We start from the raw sequence: 22,102 nt of genomic DNA on the forward strand, positions 1-22,102 counted from the left end.
TTGATAAATGACTGGTGGGCCTTAAGACTACACCTGTGCTGTTCTGGCAAAAAATGTGTTGACGGTGCAGCTTTCCGAGAGGGAACGCAGGACCAGAGCGGGGCCGTGGGCTGGGGACCCTCAGCGGTCCTCTAACTTAATTGGGAATATGGTTTTTGCTGCCTGATCACCGGTTCTTTTGCTAGATGGGATATACTGTGAGATGGTTTCCTGGGAGGCTAATTACTTTGAAACTCATTAAAATTTGTAAGCAACAGACATCCAGTTACCTGATACCCTTAGCTGTCAGGGTGGCGTTATTTATATTCTGGTTGCCCACAATTTTTTATTTTACCATGATCAAATTGTTTCCTTGTACATTAAGTCTTTCAGACTGAAAATAACATTTCTATTTATGATTATGTTTATATATTTTCATTTGCTTTCATTGTTCAATATTCCATGTGTAGTAAATGAGTAAATGTCATGTGAAAAAATATTTTTTTTCTTAAGATTGTTTGTTTGTTTTGCGTTTATATTGCAACATTCATGATGCTTAGAAAAACTTTACATATTGCACACTTGGAATTTTGGACCCAACTTTGGGAATGCTGTAGAGAAGGGGGATTACAAATTGCTTCTAGAAAACTAGAAATTTGGTGGCCTTTCAATGCATCAGCGCAAACAAAAGGTTTAGCCTTATTTCCTTGAGTGAGAAACCTTCTTCATCGTTATTTTGCTTCTGGGCGTACGGTGGAGAGGGATGAGAAAAAATGAAGGTTTTCCTAAAAGCTCAGTTTAGTTTTCTGTAGAAGTTTTTTCTTCTTGATAAATTACACTGAAAGCATACTGGCAAATATTTGATATTTGAGTTTGTATGACGTTCCTGTTGGCTTTGCAGGTGAGAGAAGCTGCCCAGGCCTTGTTGCTGGCAGAACTGAGAAGAATCGAGCAGGCGGGTCGGAAAGAAACCATTGATGCCTGGGCTCCTTATTTACCGCAGTACATTGACAGCGTTATATCACGTAAGCAATGCTGAAAATAACTCTCTTTCAAAAAAGGCATTTTGTACACAAAATTATGAACAGTGCTGCAATTTAGGGGGAAAATCTGGAGGAAAAATCTAGGGTTATATAGAAAAGTTTCTTGAAATTTTCAAAGTAATTTCACAATCACGAAATCACTTAAGGTCATTAATGGTGATTAGGTAAATGGAATACTTCGGTACTTATCCCTAGGACTGGAAAGGCTATGCCTGCTGTTGAGAGGGTTTGGGGTAGAAACCTGCTGGGAAAAGGGCTGATAAAATTCCAAGTACCGGCAGTAAAACACTGGCGTTCCTTTTCAAAGAATGTATAATTAGATTATAGAAATTGTTGTAAAGAGGTGCTTTGTCATCCCAAGAGTATGAAAGGAGCTGATGCAGGGTCGTGCAGCGTATGTCCGTCGGAGGCTGATAACCGTCTGATGCTCAAAGCCATTGGTTGCCAGCTGCTGCAGGGAGATACTGGGTAAAGATTATTCTCCAGATAAGTTCAGTAGCTACTGACCACTATTTAATCTGTTGTATCTTTCTCCAAAATAGCTATTTTTATTTATTCATTGTTATTAAAGCAGAGGTTGTGCAGACTCTTAAGAGTGTGTTCTTGTAAGATCTGTCAGCATCGTGAGATACTCCATCCACTAGTTACCCATCTAGATACTTGCCTTTAGAGAATAATGTCCAGACGCATCTACCTCATGTAACAAACCAGAAAACGTGTATATTTTCATGAATGTTTGTTTGCTTTTAAGTTGTAGGTGTTCATCTTCCTTAAAATGAGATTCTTTTTCCACTGAAGGCTGTAGTTTCTATTCAGAGAAAGATCTCTATTAAATACCAATTGATTTTTGAGAGATGTGTAATAATCTTATTAAATCTAAATTGAGTGCATAAATTACATGGAACACAGTACTTTAAAGCAATGTTGAGAATTTGTTGGTAAGACTAAGCTGTTGTTAATTACAGCCTTTAGCCATGTAGCATTTGCCTTATTACGGGGAGGTTGTTGCCTAGTTAGGTGTGCAGCAGAGCAGGGAATGATAAGTGAAAGTCTGTTGTATATGCGTGCCAAAGAGCCTTTATTCATCTTGTTATCTCGATGTTTGTGCCGTTTTGTATATTGGGAAGTATTTTTGAATTGATCTTCTTTTGAGGCTGGTTATTCTCAGTTTGTAGAATACAGCTATAGCTGCCCTTCGCTCTCAGGAGTAGCTGCTCTAGCAACTGTTGACGATTACGAATTTCTTTTCTCTGGAGTGATGCTGAACGACCTTCTTGGGTGCAAGGTTATGGACATAACTGTGTTGGGGAAGTGGATATAAACCACTCTGCAGTGCCTGTTTTGGCCGTTGACTGTTTCCAAAAAAGGAACTTACTTTTAACGTACTTGAAAACAACTGGTAATTCATATTAGTTCCGATAGTTTGCTATTTCTGGTACGCCTCGTTACTTAAACAATTACACTTGGAAATGTTAGAGTAAATCATCCAGTTCTATTTCACATGTGCATTTGTTGGAACGATAATATTCTTTCTGTCTCTTGTGCTTATGTTTGTGCTCATGTTATAAGCATGGCATGCAGTTTTATAGCAATAGTCAGGGACTGACTGGTTTAGGAAAAAACTCGATTATTTTGTTTGCATTCACTACAAGTATGTATACATCCAGCAGTGGTTTGGCTTCTGTCAGGCCTTAGCAAATCAAAGCATAGCGTTTGTTTTAACACTAAATTAGGATGTGCTTATCTATCAGAACATGAAAGTTTTAAAACAGGGGAAGAAAATATGAAATAGAGGAATCACTGAGCATGGCTGAATGAATGTAAATGTTCAATATTGGGAAAGCGCTGATATTGAAAATCTTTCAAACAGATTATGACTAGCAAATTGGAAATTATTTTTTTTTTTATATTAACAGTGTTGAAAACTATGTAAATTAAGGTTCCAGAATTTCTGGTTCTCCTGAATGACAGGACTGAGAAGGCATTTAATTGTGTTGTCTGTATGAACATACACAAAGATGCTGACACTCTGAAGAAGAATAATTATGATATCAGAAAAGAGAAACAAAATAAGGACCTACAAATGTTGCAGTTATTGGTAAAGAGTTAAGTGTATATATTAGTTACAGTGTAAGACATGAATAAAAAAATGACTTTTTTTTAAAGGTCTGTGAAGGAATTGAAGGTGATAAGAGTTATTTAGGGTGGACAAAATACATGCAATGGATTTCTGAACAGTATAGTTTTGTGCTAGAAAGGTAAGGAGAAGAAATATGAAAGATAAAGAAATACTGCTTTGATTCCTTCATCCTCCACTTCTCCCAATTTCACTTCTTGATATATGGGCATAAATTATCAGCATATTTCTGTGTCCAGCATATGTTACTACTCTGCAATGGTTTTTATATGCACGGTGTAGAAATAGTGCTTCTCTTGCACATTAACAGGTTTTGTTTTAATTAAAAGACATGGTAATCGCTCATAGAAGCCTGCTGCTGATATGAGATACTTTGTCATACGCATTTAACTGGCTCCGGAATGAATCGAGTGTGTGGTACCAGCAATCAGAGGTGAAATCTTTTCCCGTATAGGTGCTCAGATCCAATACCAGTTCTGGGACATGACCTTACTTGTACAGATCAAGCGACTGGTGTGTATCCTGGTGTCTTCATACAGTGCGTTCAGGAGACTTGGGAGACAGGCAAACTTGCATAGGGCTATCTCTCAATAATCTTTTAACTGATGCAAGAGAGCTGATTGTCCCCGTGTGGCGGGTGGGCTGGAGGAGGAGGGAGAAAGCCAAGCAGATGTTATTTTCCCTGGCGTGGGTGCCAGCACAGTGCCCACTCGTGCTGCGAGGGCCACTGCAGTGGGCCCTGGTACCTCACTGCTCCAAGCAGCTGGTTTCCAGCTGCCCGCACGCCTCCTGCTTCATGCGATTTGCAGTGCGGGTGTTTTGGACACATTAGGCTTCGTTTCACAACATCTTGTAGGGAGGGACAATAAATCTTTGTTTTATTTGTGCCTTCAAATCCAAAATTGGCACTTCGGCTTGTTGACCCCCCGTTGAATGGGAATGGCTGTGTAAGTGATGCTATGAATTAAACCTGGGAGGGAGGTTGTGGGTGTTGGTGTTTTTCAGGCTCCCAGAGGGAGGAAAACAGTTAAGCTTTCAAAGCTTCATCTTGTATCTACTAAGATTATGTCATGCGACTGTAAATATTTGCTGTGGCCTTGTCTGCTCCTCGCTTTCACAGCACACGGTTGTCTCTGAAATGCCGCGTAGTCCGTGGGGCGTTTGCCTCTAAGATGTGTTGGCAGGAAAGGTTCAAAGAGGGAAAAATGCTACTGCCTTTTTCTACCTGCTTGTTTTTAAGAGCGAGGGCTATCTTCAGTGTCAAACACATTCTGTGAATTAAAGCAGCGCTTGGTGGTGGGTCTGTCCGCCGAGCCCTGGAGGGACAGATATATTTTTAAATATGTGATGTTAGTGCAGATAGAAAAATGGCTGCTCTGGCTTTGATGGAAAGCAAAAGGTTATCTTGCCCCAGCCTTTGTGTGGGAGTGGGATGCGGCTGGAGCCGGCAGGCAGGCAGCACTGGGAGCTGCCCGGCATCGATCGGGGCGGATGGGAACGGGGTGAATTAATGCGAGGCGGCCAGGCTGCTGTCACCCGCTGCCCGGCCGCTGCAGACACCTCCTCCAACACATCCTGCCCAGACACTGAGCGCAGGCACTTCTCTTGCCTCCCGTATTGCTAACATCCAGTTCGTTCAGGTAAACGTTTGTACCAAATTAGTTTCTTTTTAAGTAAAAATCTTAAATGTGTCAGCATGAGATTAAAGAAATTTAAGCAGATGGCCTTAAATTGTGTATCTCTACTCCAATAATAATCCATGTTATCACTGGAAAACAAAATAAATATGAAACGTCTATAATAAACACACTGTTGTCACGTTTTAGGAATGTATTTCTGGTAGACTTATATTTCTGTTAGAAAATTTTATTTAAAGCCAGATTAATGGAGGAAAACTTAATTAAACTTCCATCGATTTAAATGGGAGTTTTCACTGAGTAAGGCTAGGTTGATTGGACCCCAAAGACTTTGCTATTTATATATGTGGTTGATCATCTTCCTCGCTCAAGGTTTGACTTAAAAGAGCACAAAGAAGTAAGGCAAATATTTTTGTGCTACAACATTTTAATGTAGTAAATGAATAATGAGTTTAGGATGCTGCAGTAAGTAGTACATTGTAATAATGGCGTGAGTTTATAATACAAGTATATCTTAATTTTCCAATATTTTTCTAATATGTTAACCATTTTATTTCTAATACATTCAGAGTTTTATGATCTTTTCACTTCTAAGACACTTCTGGTGAATTACGTAGAAACCACTTGTATCCAGAATACATGTTCCTTCTTACTGGATTTCACTGAGAGGAAATGATAAGTTATTGGCTGGCATATTTGCGTGATGGTTATTTTTCCTCCCCTTTTGGCCTTATCTATTCAGTGTTTTGTCGGGAATGTTTAATCATTCTGACTAAATACGTTTTTACTTACATTTTTATTTAATTGTATAAAATTGTAAGAAACTCTTCTAATTTTTTGTATACACTGTAGTTAGAATCAGCTCATGCAAAGGCACTCCCTTCGCACCATTGCATTCTATCTAGTACCGTGAAGCTCTTTAGAAAGATGTAGCGCATCTAATAAGGCAAATCAGCCTCTTCTGAGCAACTAAGGGCTAGAAAGCAGGGAAAGAGGTGAGGTAATAAGTAAATAAATCAAGGGCTTTGAATTTTGGCCCAGCTTAAACCTACTGTTTAGGGAGCGCTAGACCCTTGGCTTCTACCAGCTTGGGTGCTCAACCTCAGAAAATACTCCTCGGAGATAAAAGCTCTTCGGTCAGAGCATCCATACTACAGTTTTCAAAAGGTATGCAAACTCTTTTGCCTTTCCCTGGATGTGGAAAGAAATGAAAGGATTTTAGACTGTTGCAGTGATGTTTAGGGAAGAGGTAGATGCTCGCTGTGCCTGCAGAGATTAGCAGCTGCTTCTACTAACTGCGACACAAAATGCAAAGCAGTGCTTCAAACATAACCTCCTCTCTCCCCCTCGACACACTGGCCAACTCCGGTGGGTACACACAAATAAATAGTGCTGTTAGAAAACAGCTGGTGCTTGACGGTGAAGACCAGAAAGGATTTTGGCAAAGCGGTGCTGGAATCCTAGCCGGGGGGTGGGGGGGGGGCAGGTGTGGAAGCTGAAGACTCCACGGGCTGCGACACCTGCACCGTAACAGTCAACTCCGTATTTTTCAAATTGTCCTGCATAAGGTTCATGTGCAATTTGTAATTGCATGTGATCCCTGTGCAGCCCTGCCGGCATGCTTAATGAAGTGATACGCTATTGATTCAGCAGTGTGTTCCAGTCTGGTTGTGTATTTGTTGTCACTGGGTTTTTTATACATTTGACACAACGGGAAGGATGTTCAGAAAGTTATTAAAAGGTACTAGTTTACTAATAAAGAGGTATGTCAGAGTAAGGTTAGAAACTGCTGTCAGACAATCAGTCTGTTTTAAGTAATTACTTTGCCATGAATAGTTGGTATTTAAAAACAGTACTAAAAAATTTAAAATCTGGAATACTTGCGAGAGTGTTAATGTTCTGGACTGGTTTAGACGAACCAGAGTTAGATGGCTTGAAGGTGTGGATTTGCAAGCCTTGTTGTACACAGCTGATAGATTCCCCCCGGTGATTTATTATGATACCATCACCTTTCCATTTATCGATGACATTCAGCTGTTTGGAGGAGACTAGCCAGTGGTCACGTGAACGCTACTGAGCAGGGAAGCGGTGTAGGTTCCACACAGACGATGTGGGAGCAGAAGAGGAGCAGCGGCAGGTCCGGCGGGCAGCTCCGCGCTGCCAGGCCATCGCTCAGCGCTCCCCTCTGCAGGGCAGCCATCTACCGTGACTGAACTTCTGGTTGAAATGGTTGGTGTGACAAAGGGCCATGGTCCTGCTTTTTAACGGGGCCTTAATGCAAAGTCCCTTAGCAAAACACTTCTTTTGATAATGCCTTGATTGCATTGCGGTAAGGCTCCTGTAGGGAATAATCAAAGATTATAACTGGCAGAGTATAAACCGGTGAATTACAACTCTAATCACGTGGTGTTACATGGCACGATTTGGTGTTCGTTGTGTAGTTTCTAATAGCGACTAACAGGTGCATCCCAACTCAAATGAGACGGAATGAGTCAGCTGAATTAATATACTCTGAAGGTAGCCTGGAAAAGCTGCACTCTTTTTGGCGAGAGAGATGAAGTGTTGAGAGGAGATGTAAGAGAAGTTCTGCTGGAACTCTGCATTTTGTGGCTCAATAAGTTGTTAGTGTATAATAATGTGTATGTAATATTTTTAATGACGCTAGAAGATGGCAGAAAAAGACGAAAATACAGAAGAGAGATTTACAGTGTGGAAAAGATTTTTAAAGGCTAGGTTTGTGAAAAGTCTGCATACAGTATGGAGGGAAACCAGAAATAGCTGCTCTTTGCTTTGTCTGAATTACATTGCATAGTTCAGAATATCAAAAGATAATTACCTTTTTCCCCGATCTAAGGATGCTACCTACCAAAATCACTGACTTTGGTGTTGGGTTATTTCTTTCAGCTGGAGTGACCACGGAAGCCGCTCAGGCTGGTACTGCAAGCCCGGACACATCGGGGACAGAAGCAAAAGTCCAGGAAGAGGAGCACGATCTGGTTGATGATGACATTGCAGCAGGTGAGCGTTAGTGTAATGAATATGTTATTTCTTGACACAATAGGAACTGTGCAAAGGAGATGGAATGCTTTCTGCCAAATAGCGAATTTTCATGAGAAAACAAAATACTAAGGCTGCTTTATAAAGAAGTGTGAGCTATTAGAAGTGAAGTTATTCGAAAGTAGAAAAGAGCTGTAGACAAAAACTACGTACCTGCTTAACTGTAACTGCCCTAATATTATTGCGTTAGTTCTGAATCATTTTCTATATTTTAATGTATGTGGTTTGAGTTTTTAAGTCTGCCTGCAACTGACGTGTTTAGCTTGTAGTTCTTGAAGAATAAAGGCTGACTGGAAACAGGCAAGAGGGAGGAAGGATGCTGGGAACACCTTTAGCAGCTGGGGGACGATGCAGGACTTGTCGAGAAACAGCAATGAGTGGAGGATGGACCCCACCATCTCCTTGGCTCTTAGAGACCTTCTGGTTCTTCTTCTGGAAGCTTTAGCAATAGCAGCGTTAGAAACAATTGGGTGTTGTATCTGGGACAGCTTTTTGCCCCTCCAGTGTTGTATGTTCTCTTCACGGGAAAGAAACTGGAGATGGGATGCTGTAGTGGAGTAAGTTTCAAATTATGTATGGCTTTTTTTGCTATGTGCTAGACTGTTGAGTTTGGAGGCTTTCAGAAAGCTATCTGCTATGTTGGTAGAGTCTGGTGGTAGTAACAATTCTACTTACAGAGAAAGTGTTTCTGTTTTTAAAAGCAGTTGAGCTTTAAAAAAGTACCTTGAGTAAAGATGAAATTTTGTTCTACAATTGAATACAATTGGTCTTGTGTTGGTAGAATACAAAAAAAATTTTGCGACAATTTAACTTACTTTCTTTTAGAGAAAAAGAAGATGCAGCTTCTTTCTATAGGTCCTACTAAGGCTAATATTTATTGATTGTACAAAGTAATGCTGGTGTGCAGTGGTCAACAGGATTTTTTTCAGTTCAAATTGCGATTTGCCAAATGCTTTCATTTATCCAAATAATTTTTTAAAAGGATCACTTTCACATCAGTCCTTTTAGAGATTAAAGCCTTTTAGCTTAGCTAGCTGAAAAGCACTGAAGCCTGGTGCTGGAAAAGACTTCAGTAATACACTACCGTGCCTCTTAAGCACTTCAAAACACGCACGCAGGAGTTATTTAGAAAATTGGCACTATCTTCAAATGCACTGAAAATACATGCAAGAGTAGTCTTCCCATGTAGCAGTATTTATTGCTGTCTTTAATGCCTGAAAGTAGAGTAAATGTTTTGCTTAAATAATTCACATGTGGACAACAGCACTTTTTCCTAGTTGGTCATAAAATCTACTGTCTTCAGTAGTCAAAATTTTACAGTTCATCATGATGGTAAACTGGCTTTTTCAAATTGTTTTTTAATTTTGCAATTTGTAATCTATTTGTATTTTCGGTGTAATTCTAGGATCCATGATAGCATCTAAGTTTTATTTTAGCTATCCAAATGTTTTTCCAATAATTAAAGGAAGAGCGGAATACTTTAAAGGAAAAAAAAAAAAAAAAAAAAAAAAAAAAACAACGACAACAAGACACCACCAACATAGTACTGTTACATATTTGGAAATGTGAATATTTGTCTTTGTTTCAACCCAAGTGCAGCAGCGACTGCAGGGGCAGTAGAAGGAGGATGTGACTGCGCACGTGGCAGGGATAAATGGTCAGATGTCCCCGCGGCTGTGAGAAAGGCAGCATCGTAGTGCGTCGCTACCTCTGACACATTTATTTACTTACGAAGCAAATGGTAGAACCGCATAAATAGACTGTCGTTTAAAAATCCACTGAGTTTACTGTGTGGGGCTGTTTTGGAAATGAAGAACTTCAAGGAAGTAACTTCTAGGTTGCAGAAGTGTTTGTCTGAGCTGTGCAGCATGAGCTTAGTAATGGGAATCAGTAACGTACTGGGGCACAATATGATATATCTATATATATATTCTGAATATTGCATGGATTACTCTTATATCTACTCAACAGAAATTTCTAGCAAGTTTAGAATTACTTAATTCTTTAATTCCCAGGGTAACTGTAGATGTTTCCAGACTTTTGCGACTGCCCAGTCAATGGCATTGGGTATTGCGTGTTGTAACAGGAGCGCCAGGTTTCGGTTAAGACCTTGCTGCTGGTGGTGCCACATGCAATGAAAGATGACTCTTGCCATGAAAAGCTTATTCTAATATCTATTCCACTAACCTGGATAATACCGCCAGCCTCTTCAGCATTGCATAATGGGGGATTTTTCTGTGGCAATCACATTTTAGAATCATAGAATTGCCTGGGTTGGAAGGGACCTTTCAGATCGAGTCCAACCATCACCCCAACACTGCCAAAAACCATCACTAAACCATATCTCTAGGCGCTACGTCTGCCTGGCTTTTAAATACCTCCAGGGATGGTGACTCCACCACTGCCCTTTTTCTGTACCCCTTCTTTTTGAACCCCTTCCTTCTTTTTTTATTTTTGAACCCCTTCTTTTGTAAGAATGACCTTATTCATGTTAGTGTTGACAATGACACTTGCAAAGCACAAACCCATCCCCGGTTCTAATTAAATGCTAATTTTTTTAAAACATTTTTCCCCCCTTTCCATGAGCCCTGATGTCAGACAGCCACCTCAGCTAAAAAGACGCTAGAAGTGTAGACGGCCTCAGTTTTTTAGGTAGAAGGTTTTCAGAACTGTCCCTCTGTGTTAGACCTGCACCTGGACCGCTTCAGCAGCCTGTGCTCCCGCAGCCGCGGGCTCAGCCGAGCTGCTGCTGCTCTGCTGGAGAAAGAGGTTCGTGTTGGGACTCATTTGGCCCCTCTTTTGCCACCATTTGAAGCAGTGGGGCCACGGACGTGTGTGCAAGGGGGGAGCAGGTGCCAGCCCAGATTCTGCTGCAGGGTTTGGTCCTATTCTGGGAGATGTGGAGGAGTTTGATGTAAGACACAAGGCTGTCAGGGAGAGAGGGTTAAATGGCCTTGGCATCTCGTTCCCACCTTAGCAAATGGATTTTGGGCCACCTAAACAGTTTGATTACAAAAACTGGTGTCTGCTATTGAAAATAAACAGTTTGTGGGGTTTTTACACTTTGTTTTGAATAGCTGCATGAAAATAAAATGTCGGTGGGTGCGAAATCCGAGGTACAGGCTGCTGTGGCGGCTCTTGTGCCTGTTCCTAGGAGGGACACTGCCCTGGGGAACAGAAACACGGCACCGACACCTCCCTTAACCTGTCTTGCTGGTGAAATGGCAGCGCTCCAACAGGTGCCTGACAGGTAACAAAGTTAAATACTCTGTTGTTGGACCAGTTATTCTGTTTTGGTATTTCCATAAAAACAAACACTAATAGATACAATTGTCACTCACTTCTGCTTGAGTTTACATAAATATTTGCTATTTTAAGAAACACTGTGATACAACACAGTCAATTGCTGCATCAGGATAGTGGGAAATTGAATTGAAATGGAATTTATTCCGAAGGATCTGTCATTCTAAAAGGCTGGGAGGTGGGGGACTGCTTTAGCTGCAGAGATAAGGGTTACTGTTTGATCCAGTCCGTTTTCTCCTGCTGCTGCCACGACATGTTAGTGCACAGAGCGGGAAGAAATAATGGTCAGCCTTCTCCTTGTCCCCTGCTGATCCCTTGCACAGAGAGAGAAGGATGTGTTTGGAAATGTCTTGTGGCAGGGTAAAGCAGTAAATAGGTGCTGTAAAAATACCCTTTGTTTTGCTGTGAAACCACAAGGAGCCTCTGTCAAGCAGACTCTCCCCTCTCACTTGTGCGTGGCACGGGCACTTATTTCTGATACGAGAGAGGTCCAGCACTTACAAAGGTTTATATGGAAAATAAAATCTAGGAATGCTGCTGGTAACTGTTCATCAACTTCAAAATTTAATCTTTTAAGTCTCTTCTGTCGATACTCACAAATCTATTTTTGTGCATGATGAGTAGTATTTTTTTTAAGCAATAACTGTCCTTTAACTGGCAAAGTCAGAAGCAAAAATATTGCTAGATTAACCCTTACTCTAAACTTAAAAATAGTGACAGTATTAATCAGTGACAGTATTGTGTCTGTGTTAAAGAATCAGTAGTGTAAGGGCAGGGATTGTGTTTGTTGTGATTTGTTGTGTATCGTACCACAGCATCGCTGCCGTTGAAGTACAGCAGTACCCGGAATGCACCCGGAAAATGGCATTTTCTCATATTTTGAGCAATTCTTATTTTACCCGCACTGTCTAGACTTTCTGGTGTTGGTACCATCTAACTACTTGAAGTAGTTTTAAATTAGTTCCTAGGTGATGTATTTTTTTTTTCTGGGTGTCACTACAACTTTTTACTCCAAGGCTTACACTGTAAAGGAAGAAAATATTTCAACAAACTGCAAACTGAAAGTTGCAGACAGTCATCTGTCAAGTCATATACTGTGCCTTTTTTTTCTTTTGTTACATTTTTAATAACGTATTGAGCTTCTGGACTACTTCGGTGGTTTCTCTTCATTCTCTTTCTTACTGCTGGAGCTGGACTTTGAAGCGGGAGCGCCAGGTGCTGTTGCCCAGCACGTCCCTCCCGTTACCAGCCAGACTCCGCTGCAAATGTGGGCCGGAGTGGAGGTGCACAACAAACGCAACCATCTGCTGGCCCCAGCAAACCGGCCAGCGGCCCACTGTTCAGCACAATGAGGGTGCCAAAAGAGTCAGTCTCTGGACAAAGTTCCTGCTGGGTTTCTTTTAAGTAGGTTAGACTGGACCTGAGCACCTTCCACAAACCCTGTCACATACATTTTTGTATCCGCAAAGCCCACCATCGAGAGATCAAAGAAGCCTTTAATTTGTATTTAGTCACTCATTGGAAAACCATCTACCATATCATGCACTGACTATTGTGTAAAACACCAGAAAAGTGAGGTTTTATCATCTAAAGCAAACTTCATCCCTTTCAGATGCTAATTACGATCCTAGAGGAAATGCACCCTGACTCATCGCTGTCACTTGTTCTTTTCTGTTACAATTAAAAATGGAATGTGAATTCACAGATGCAGGTTATTTGGCATGTAAGAGTTATTTTTTTAATGTTATTTTAAGTTACTTTTAATTTTTAAAATTAGTTTTTAATGTGTGTCCTAAGACGAATTATGAAACACTTCGAGAAAAGTGTCTAATAGATAATTGTATACCAAGTTAATTGAGAATCTGGGCTCCTACAACTTGCAGTTAGGTGTCTACAACGAAGCATGAAATTATGGGTAAAATTCTATTCCTTTTTTTTTTTTTTAAGGAAACATAATTCATGTAAAAACACAGGGTTTTTCAACAAAGCTGCGCGTATTTGAAAATACGTGGGCATCTGCCAGTCAAGCAGATGTCACCCCGTGCAGACCATTGAGCCCGCTCCCTGCGAGGGGTTATGGGCTTGACATCTGCCTGAATGGCATCTGTCAGCCTTGGGGGAGAGAGCTGCGTGTGTTCGTTACGGAAGTACTAATTCAAGCAAACGGGTTGGTTTTGGGGGACTGGTGGGCTGGTCTCTAATTAATGGAGAAGGGTAGCGCAGCGGCAGGGTCCATCCTCAGCACTGGGCAAGGGCTGCCACAGGGCCAGGGACCGCCCGGGTTCAGTTTTCATATTTATATCGATTTAGAAAGAACTGGCACTTCTAAAATGACTGTAGATTTAAAAATAAATAAAAAATTAAAAGTGCTTTGGCTGAAAAAGCTGGCAATAAATATATATACTAAAATATATATGAACATAAATTTCAAAATTATTTACTTAAGAAAAGGCAATATGCATAGGTTTTAAGCTGTAACTGGGATGGCAGCATTGTTAAATATTTGCCCCTCTGTGGGGAGCAACATCAGTTTCTGTTCATGTTGCGAGCCCGGGGGGCCGCAGAAAGTGGAAGTTGGGGCCCTGTCCCCACGTGCCAGCCCCATGGTGCAGCTGGGGGGTGTCACCTTGGGGAGCTGCCCCCCGGGGTGCACAGAGCTGGGGCTTGTGCGGCTGGGGACGAGCAGAGCTGCTGGCAGGGGACACAGCACAGCCCGGCCTCTGTCCCCGCTCCCGCGGGCAGCCGCGGCAGAGCTGCTGGGGGCAGAGCGTGGGCATCTCGGGGCGTTAATTAACTTCAGCCTTCTCTCTGTGCATTTACACTGTGATGTACTAATGCAGAGGCCGCAACTTACAGCACAGGAGCAAGGAACTTGTCAAACTTTAAAATATTTATTTCATCTAGCACATATTTCAATGAACTCCGTATAGTACCCGAAAGCCATATTCGCGCACAGTCCGGGTTTGAATATAGACTGTGTTAAATAGTGATTTCTTTAGTGTAGCAGGAGCAGCAGTTTTTTAACATGCATTCATCTACAAATGCTTGCTTTTGTAGTTGAAAATGGAACTTTTTCATTCAGTTTTGTGTGCTTTCTGATACCTGTTCTTGATGATATACAGCTTAATGCTAAACTTTGCATAATGTGTCTAAGTAGTATCAGTCCTTACACGGTTTTATTTTGGGTGTGAAAGTGGGAAGTCAGCACCAGCGTGTGCTTTATATGGCAGTACTCTGGGAAAATCAATCTGGGACTCTTGTCTGAAATTCTTCTGTTGGTTTGGTGGCAGGTGTCTTCTTCCAGCGCTGCGCGTTTCCCCTTTGTGCCACAGGTACTCTGAAAAATCATATTAACTTGGAGAAAGTTAGTTCTCTTTGTCTTAGAAAAACATTTATACCTTAATTGTATTTTCCTGGCTGCTCATCTCTTCTCAGTGACGTTAGGCAGAAAGGCTTCAGCATGTTTTCTTTAACTTGGTCAAAGGGTTTTGAGCAATTATTACAGTCAAAAGACAATTATTTAGAATAATGTCTTCAGGTGCGGAAGTGGGGTTTTAAAGAGGCATAGGTTATAAAAGACATATATTAAACCACAACAAACAGCTGCAAACATCTCCACTTTCCCTTCGTCTGCCTCAGTAAGTTGCCTGGTGGCACGTGCTAAATCTAACAGTGCTGGCAAGGCGCGAGCGTCTTGGGATGTTAGCTTTAATCATGGAGCGCACACCTCAGAAAGCTGTTCGGCTATTGACATGCATGCTATCTGCTGCTTTTAGCAGCATTTATTTGCATAAATTAACCATTTCCATGCAGAAGACAGTTCTTTCTCTCCAGTATAAGAGCTACTGGAGTCTAGGAATTTCCATGTGGAGATTACTCTCCCAGAAGCTCATGCTGGTTATTAGTGCACGAATCGTTTTACTTGATGAGCATTATGTTGTTAAATATAATGTACAACTTCTTTAAGACTTCCTTTATTCTTGGAAGCGACTTCTGAAATTTGGGAAGGTTTCTTTGTGTTTAAGCCTACTGTAGTTTGAGATCCCTGTCTACCATTTTGTGCACCAAGTGAGCTGGTTTCCATCTGTAATCCAGTAGGCTCATTGCAGAGTACGAATTCACTGCATCAACAGCAGTAATGGCAATTCTGAAATTGCTGTGTTTGTTACTTAGATATCTAAATGCTGCTGCCCTGGGGTTGTACTAATTCCTGAGGCAATGAGGTAGTGATGGAAAGCAAAGACTTGAAAGCTCTGCGCTATTTTAATTTATGGTTTTCGACTCGCTGTTGAAAAATGGCGTAGATGTTAAATAAGGTTTAAAATGTCAAGCCACAAGTTCATTTATAATTACATATAGCTTATTAAAAGAACCAAACCTGGGCAGAGCTTACTTGTGTGGGGACAGAACATCTCTTATCTCGGTGTTAAACTGCTGGCGCCGCAGGGACTGTGTTGGCTCATGAAGGAGGAGCTCAGGTCTGCGTGGACCTGGGGGTCTCCTCACCCCGGGTGCATAAGCCTGTCACGTGTCACCTGAACGCTTTCTGTCACCCTGGCAATACGTAGCCTACGGTTCTTGGGGTGATCCTTTCAGCGGTCCCCGCTTCGTCAGTTTTAAACACATTTACTCTGTACTGCTCTTGTGACTTTAACTCCTTATCACCTCCTCCGACCTATTTTCCTTCTGAAAAATATCCCGTGTTGTCTCAGCGCCAAGTAAATCTATGTTGGACTTAAAAAAGAAGAAAATATTTCTCTGTGTTGAAATCCCAGCAGCAGCTACAGGCACCCAGCAGCACAACAACCTACTGAGCAGAAACTGTCGAGCAGGTCATTGTGATGGCAGGACTGTGGTCTGTACCAGTCTGCGTGGCGTGCCAGGCTACGATTGTAAATAGTCACCCTAAAACCCCCATGCTTCGCCTTCCTGAGCCGTCGCTGGAGCAGGGGCCTCTTTCTCCCGAGCTCCAGCTGGACTTTCCTCCTGGTATGCGATGGCTTGGCGAACCACAGACGTGAAATGAGAGATGTAGACATAACCACATCACACGTGGTCTCTTCCAATGCTGGAAGAGTGAACTTTTCACATGCTTAGTTTTGGTTACTTTTTTCATCATTAGCAGATCTTATTCACTACTTCTCAATAAATTTTTTGAAGGCATTTTTTAGCTGTGCATAGTTCTTGCGTTTTTATATGCAAAGCACACTTCCTCACTCAAGTTTTGCAGGACTTTGATGAAAGGAAGAACATAAGACATGGAGGGTTTAGGCTGAGGTCAGTGTTAAGTGGATAAGGGGGCTGTTACCACAATTTCGGATTGTGAGTGTTCCCCCAGGGTGACGGGAGCAACGAAAAGCAAAAGCTGTACCAGGTATTGGCCTGACATTTAGAGCAATAAACAGTGGGCACCAATTTGCACCTTCAGGCCTCCTGACTTTGGTGGTTTGAATTTTCTTCCCTACCTCTTCACAGTAACGCAAGGAAATTAAAGTCCTGGGTTGTCCTTCGGGTAGCTAAAACATGTGCTGGGAATTCCCCCGGGCTGGCTTGCTCCATGGGTGGGATTTGAAGGGATGGAGAATACCTAGTCAGAATGCTTGAAGAAGTAAAGAATGGCAGCTGATTGGACTGGTCACGTTTGAAAGCATCTTCTTGTAGTTAGCTACAGAAAGGGAAATGTGTCCATTCGCAATAATTCTAGACTTTAGTTTGGGGTGTGTGTATGTATATATATGTATATATAAATGGAACATTTTAAGAAACCAGCTGGACCCTTTCCATAGTTAACTGTGTATTTAAAGCATAGGCTTAGTCACAGCAAAGTTAAAGATGTTATTCTTAAAATTAATTAGTTCTACTGATACATTTAAAAAAAAAAAAGGTATTTCCGTAGTTTGTGTCGCATTTTTTTCTAGGTAGATCGGTGAAAAGAACTTTTAAGTTCTGAAGACCCATTCCTGTGGGTGCTGTCTGGTGTCATTCCATTCTAAACAGAAGTCTTTCACGAAGACAGAGGTCTGGTAGGAAATGTAGAGCAGTTTTTTGTAACGTGTTTTAATAGCAGCTGGTTTTATAGCTTTTTTTTCTCTACCTTCTTCTGGATAGTCAGGTTTTCAAGCTAACAGGTAACGGCTATCTACACAGTGTATGAAAAACCTGCAAGAAGTTTAAAAAAAAAAAATAAAAATACGATGTTGTATTGGAAATCGCATGTTTTCACATTTCAGCTGTATTTTGGACAGCTGTAACTATTAAAAAATAAAATATAATGCAAACATATTGAACTGTGTTAAAAGATTATAATTTCAGTAGTAGTTTTTATATGCAAAAACTTTAATTTTTACCTACTTACACAAGGGAGAAGATGATTAAAGTTCATACATTTTATTCTTTTACCAGTCTTTGCATTTTGATAAACAAATAGATCATCTAAGACTCAATAGGCCAATTGCAGCATATAATAGCTATTCAGAGGCAATTAAACTGCCTTTTTTCATGCCGGCATGTGAGCATGCCCTTTCTCAACCTTCAACTTGATTTGTGGTGATTCAAAATTAACTTAAAAGTCTTGTTTGCTGACAGCTTAAAGCTTAATTGACTGAAAGCCAAATAGAGTGTGTTCTGTATTCAGTGCCGGAGCCCTCGCTAAAGCCGTGTGTAAATGGCGCGTGCTGAACGGCAGCGCGGGTCCCTCTGCCTGCGCCGGGGTCCTGCGTCCCCCCGGCTACGACCGAGGGCCTTTGGCTACTGCAGAGCCAGTGCGGTTCTGGCACTGCCCGAGGGCTTCCCCGCTCCTTGCTCCTGCGCAAACCCACACCTGCCTTTCAAAGGGATGCCCGTCTTTCTAGCTGTATTAGGTGATAGTGAATCAGAAAATGAGAATTAAGTCACGTTGGTGTCACTACTTGATTAAAATGATCCTACTGAAAGGTAAAGTCTATATAGTTTGAATAAAATTTTTATGACTATTAAAGAATATTGGTCTAAGGACTTTCTCTATTGCTGAACAAGCAACAAATAAATATGAAAATGTGTTTCACGGTAGTGGGGGGATTCCTTTCCACGCGGTAGGTGTGGGGGCCAATCTCAAGGGGGGGGGGGTGTACCTCTGCTGTCGCAGCGGGCCGTAGCCGGGGTGCAAAGCCCGGACGTGAGGGCTCTGAGCAGTGCTGCAAAGTACCACCCGGCGCCTTTCTTTGTGGCTTAAGTTGCGGGGAAAAAAATTCCTGATTAATTATAACCCTCATCCCAGTCTAAATCCTCTTTCTTCCCCTGCTGAAAGCTTTCCCTTTTCCCCGAGTATTTCTGTATGGAAAGATTGGTTTTGCCGTGGGGGGCTGTGGCGTGAGCACCGGGGAAGGCGCCTGCAAAGAAATACTGGGCGGTGATTTTTGTGTATTACAGAACGTTCTTAAGGATGTATGAAATCAGTACATTTGTATATAGGATATATACGGTCAGTACAGATAACGTCTTTAAGCAGAGGGAATGTATTTTAATCTGTGAAAATCAGAAAGGTCTTACAAGCAAAATACCTTAAATTGTCACAATAGACAACAGACCATAGGTCAGAAAAATATAACAGCACCTCACGTGTTTTCTCCCGTAAATTCTTAACGTTCTGTTCACGTGGAAGTCGAATTTTAATATGTAAAAGTTAAAGAATGTGGGTTCTGATATTGCTGTATTTCTTATTGATTTCTTGGCAAATCATAGCTATCTAATTTCTTCTGCCTCCCTATTGATTTCCAATAGCAACAACATCTTTTCATAAAGCATCAGAAAAGTTGCCATTTGGTTTCAAAATGACTATAATGTAAAATTGTTTTACTCTTAATGGTTCTTTCAATAAAATAATAATCATACTTCAGAACATGAAGTCCAGATCTGTACGGGTTTTATTGAAGTCTTGCCTATGTCTAGAGAGATCTGAACCTCAATAATAATTTTTTTAATTGTCTCTTATTAACAGCTCATTAAATGCTGCTGAAAAAGTACATTTTATGCTTACATTTATCTGGCTTTAGTCGTGTGCAAATTGGTTACTTCTAATACAAGTGCTAATAATGCCGTCGTTCCCTATTTTGTGCTATTTGATTTCCCCGATGGAATTACAGATTGTGTATATATATTGTGTATATATTAGTGGTAGAGTTATTTAAAGTTATATTTAGAGTTATTTAAATACTATATTTAGAGTTATCTAAATGCTGAGGGTTGTGCTACATTTAGAAAGCTGCAAGACAGGCATCGCTGTAATTTTCATACAGCTGACGGGCTCAGGTAGAAAATGTGCGTTTCTGCGCGGAGTAAGTACATTTTGCAGCCACCGTTCTCGTCTGCTGCAGTTTGCTGGAATTTTCTCTTCTGCCGTTGCTTTTGTGAGGGAGCGTTTGCCCGTGCTGCAGGGCTGGAACACAAGATGGGTGAGGATGCTGCTTCCCGGCAGGGCTGAGCAGGGAGAGAGGCAGAGACAAAATGGATTCTCCGCTCTGCAGAGCGGGGACAGCGGGCACGTTCTGCTCGGGGTGACCTGCGGGTTTTAAAGCACCGCGTTAATGCACCAAAACTTCCCTCGTTAGAAGTGACATCAAAGTGATTCTAATCAAAAATTTGAAAAGGTATGACGAACATTGAAAATGCTTTTGGTTCTGCCTCGTTTATGTAGACAGTAATGAAGAGAAATACAGATTTCTGGAAATTGCAGCACAAAACTGCATCCAAAAAGTGAAACAGCAAGGTAAGGGGACAGTAATTACCTGCCCAACTGGCACCTGTGGTTCTCACGTGCGATATGAAACAACCAAATGTCACTGTGGTAAAACTAATTCTCAAGTTATGAAACACTTTGGGCTGTATGGCTTGCAACAGAATTAACTTAGTTTAAGACGACACTTGGTGGTGGAAGCACACGCGTACTGAAGAGAACACCTCATTTGTCCGCTTGCTTTTTGAAAGCAAACAGACATTTTCAGCACAGAGGTCACAAAGCCTGTATATTCAAAAAATGAAATTTATTATTGCTTTACTGCAGGTATTCAGTAACTATTAAATTTTGGGGGCGTTTTTATTAGGATGTTACAGACAGACAGTGACTGACAACCGCAACCTCGGTGTTTGCAGTTACACGGATGAAATCAGTTTGCTTCTAGTTTCATATAGCTTCCTTATAATTATTGGCATGCATGCCAGTGTTTCCTACTGCAAAAAAAAAAAGTTGCAGTGAGGCCGGATAAGGTTCTATAACTGTATGAAAGTAATTAATGCATGTCATCTATCACTAGCGTTAATGGGAACGCGTGGGGATTTAGGCAGCGCTCTTCAGCTCTCCAAGGTACGGAAGTGTTTTGGTGGATCCTAGTGTGTGGGGAAAACACAAATAAAGCTGTCCTGCACCTTCAGCATCTTGGTTTGTGGTAAGATAAAGTCACATATGGCGTGCTGGGAGCGTGCGGCAGGCTCGGTGGGCTGGAAGACGTGTGTGCTGTGGTTCCAGGGGCGCTGGACCACGACAGACCTGTCCTGGGGTCGTGCAGCCCTCCTGGGGCGCTGGTGCCCGGTGGGTACCCAACACCTTCGGGCTTTAGCTTTTTAGGAAGACTGAATGATGGCTAATGATTATTTAATGACAGATCTCTGGGCTGAAAGGCACTTAGTGCTCGGTGTGTACTGCAAAGCCTATTTCTCAGCGCTTCCGACAGGTTTATTTGGTCTCACCTTGAGCAGAGCAGTGCTGTATCGATTTCATTGGGGTGGATTTAACCACACTATTGGCTTAAAATAGCACCACCTATGCGGAAGAAAATCACTGTCTTAACCCTTCAGGCTGCCAGTCGCTCCTCTGTAATGCTTTGATTGGAGGCAAACAGATTCCCGACAGGTTTCGTTATCCTGAAAACTGCCATTTTTAATGAACGAACGCATCGCTGTTGTTCGGTAGCGCATGTTTGGGTGTAGGGTGTGGATAACCTGTGGGATTTACAGGTGGACTTTGACCCCCCGCATGTCTGACCCCCATGTCCTCCGTGGGGTCAGACCCTTTCGTTTGAGATAGGGCCTTAAATGAAAGATTTAACAAAGATGAATATTTTTTCCCCCACAATTCTTGTAAATCTGTTGGTGGCTGCAACAGTCTTTTCTAAAAATAACACTCTATACTCACCTAATAAATATTATTATTTACTGTGAGAGGTTTTATAATTCTCCTCTCTGCCGCAGCTGGCTACCTGCGTGAAACCATGCTACTGACATCACACAGGGAATAAAGTATCAAAAAGTAAACCAGCAAATGTCCTGCTTTCAATAATACAAAGCTACGTGACTTGTTGGTATTTAATAATTAAACTTATCTGTTGTAAGATGCCCTATGAAACACTAGAAAAATAAAGTTTAACACTTCCAGTTTTTCCAGTAGTAACAAAGCTCCGTTATTTGACATACTTTGCTGTGGACAGGCAAAGCAAATAAGACAGGCGTTATCAACTAAAGCAGCTCGGCGTGCCAGCAGGGAGGGGGCCTGGGGGGCAGGGAAAAAAGCAAAGCAAACCGACCGAATAAAAACCCCAACACCTAAATCCCAGCTCTTATTTTGATCCCAGAGCAATTCTTTTGCACGCCTTTACCTACACTTATTTTCAAGCGGTGTTATCAAGTCCTCTTTCATTATGTAAGCATACACATATCTCACTTGAAAATACAGGTGCCTTATCAGTAAGTATAATAAAAATATACAGGAAATTTTCATAAAATATCTTGGTTTCTTTTTATGTATTTGTCTTCCCTATCTAATAGTTTGAAAGCAGATACCTTTCCAAAACACAGAAAAAGATTTCATTTCAAAATACTTATTGTTATGACACTAAAGTGCTTGTGCTTCTTCTCTTGAGCAAATTTAATTCCAACGGTGTGCGTTTGAACTATACATAGATAATGCTGCGGTGCAG

At 41.5% G+C, this 22,102-nt stretch overlaps 1 protein-coding gene across 2 annotated transcripts in view; it reads left to right on the forward strand.

The window, feature by feature from the left end:
• WDR7 (WD repeat domain 7) overlaps positions 1–22,102 on the forward strand; it is a 124,583-nt gene that overhangs the window by 40,922 nt on the left and 61,559 nt on the right. For both annotated transcript variants that reach the window (XM_063319837.1, XM_063319838.1), the window contains 2 exons: positions 881–1,004; positions 7,701–7,814. In XM_063319837.1, coding sequence (XP_063175907.1) covers positions 881–1,004; positions 7,701–7,814 — 238 coding nt within the window. The remainder of the gene's footprint in view (positions 1–880; positions 1,005–7,700; positions 7,815–22,102) is intronic.

The sequence above is a fragment of the Chroicocephalus ridibundus genome, chromosome Z, assembly GCF_963924245.1.
Source record: "Chroicocephalus ridibundus chromosome Z, bChrRid1.1, whole genome shotgun sequence".
NCBI classification, from domain to species: domain Eukaryota; kingdom Metazoa; phylum Chordata; class Aves; order Charadriiformes; family Laridae; genus Chroicocephalus; species Chroicocephalus ridibundus.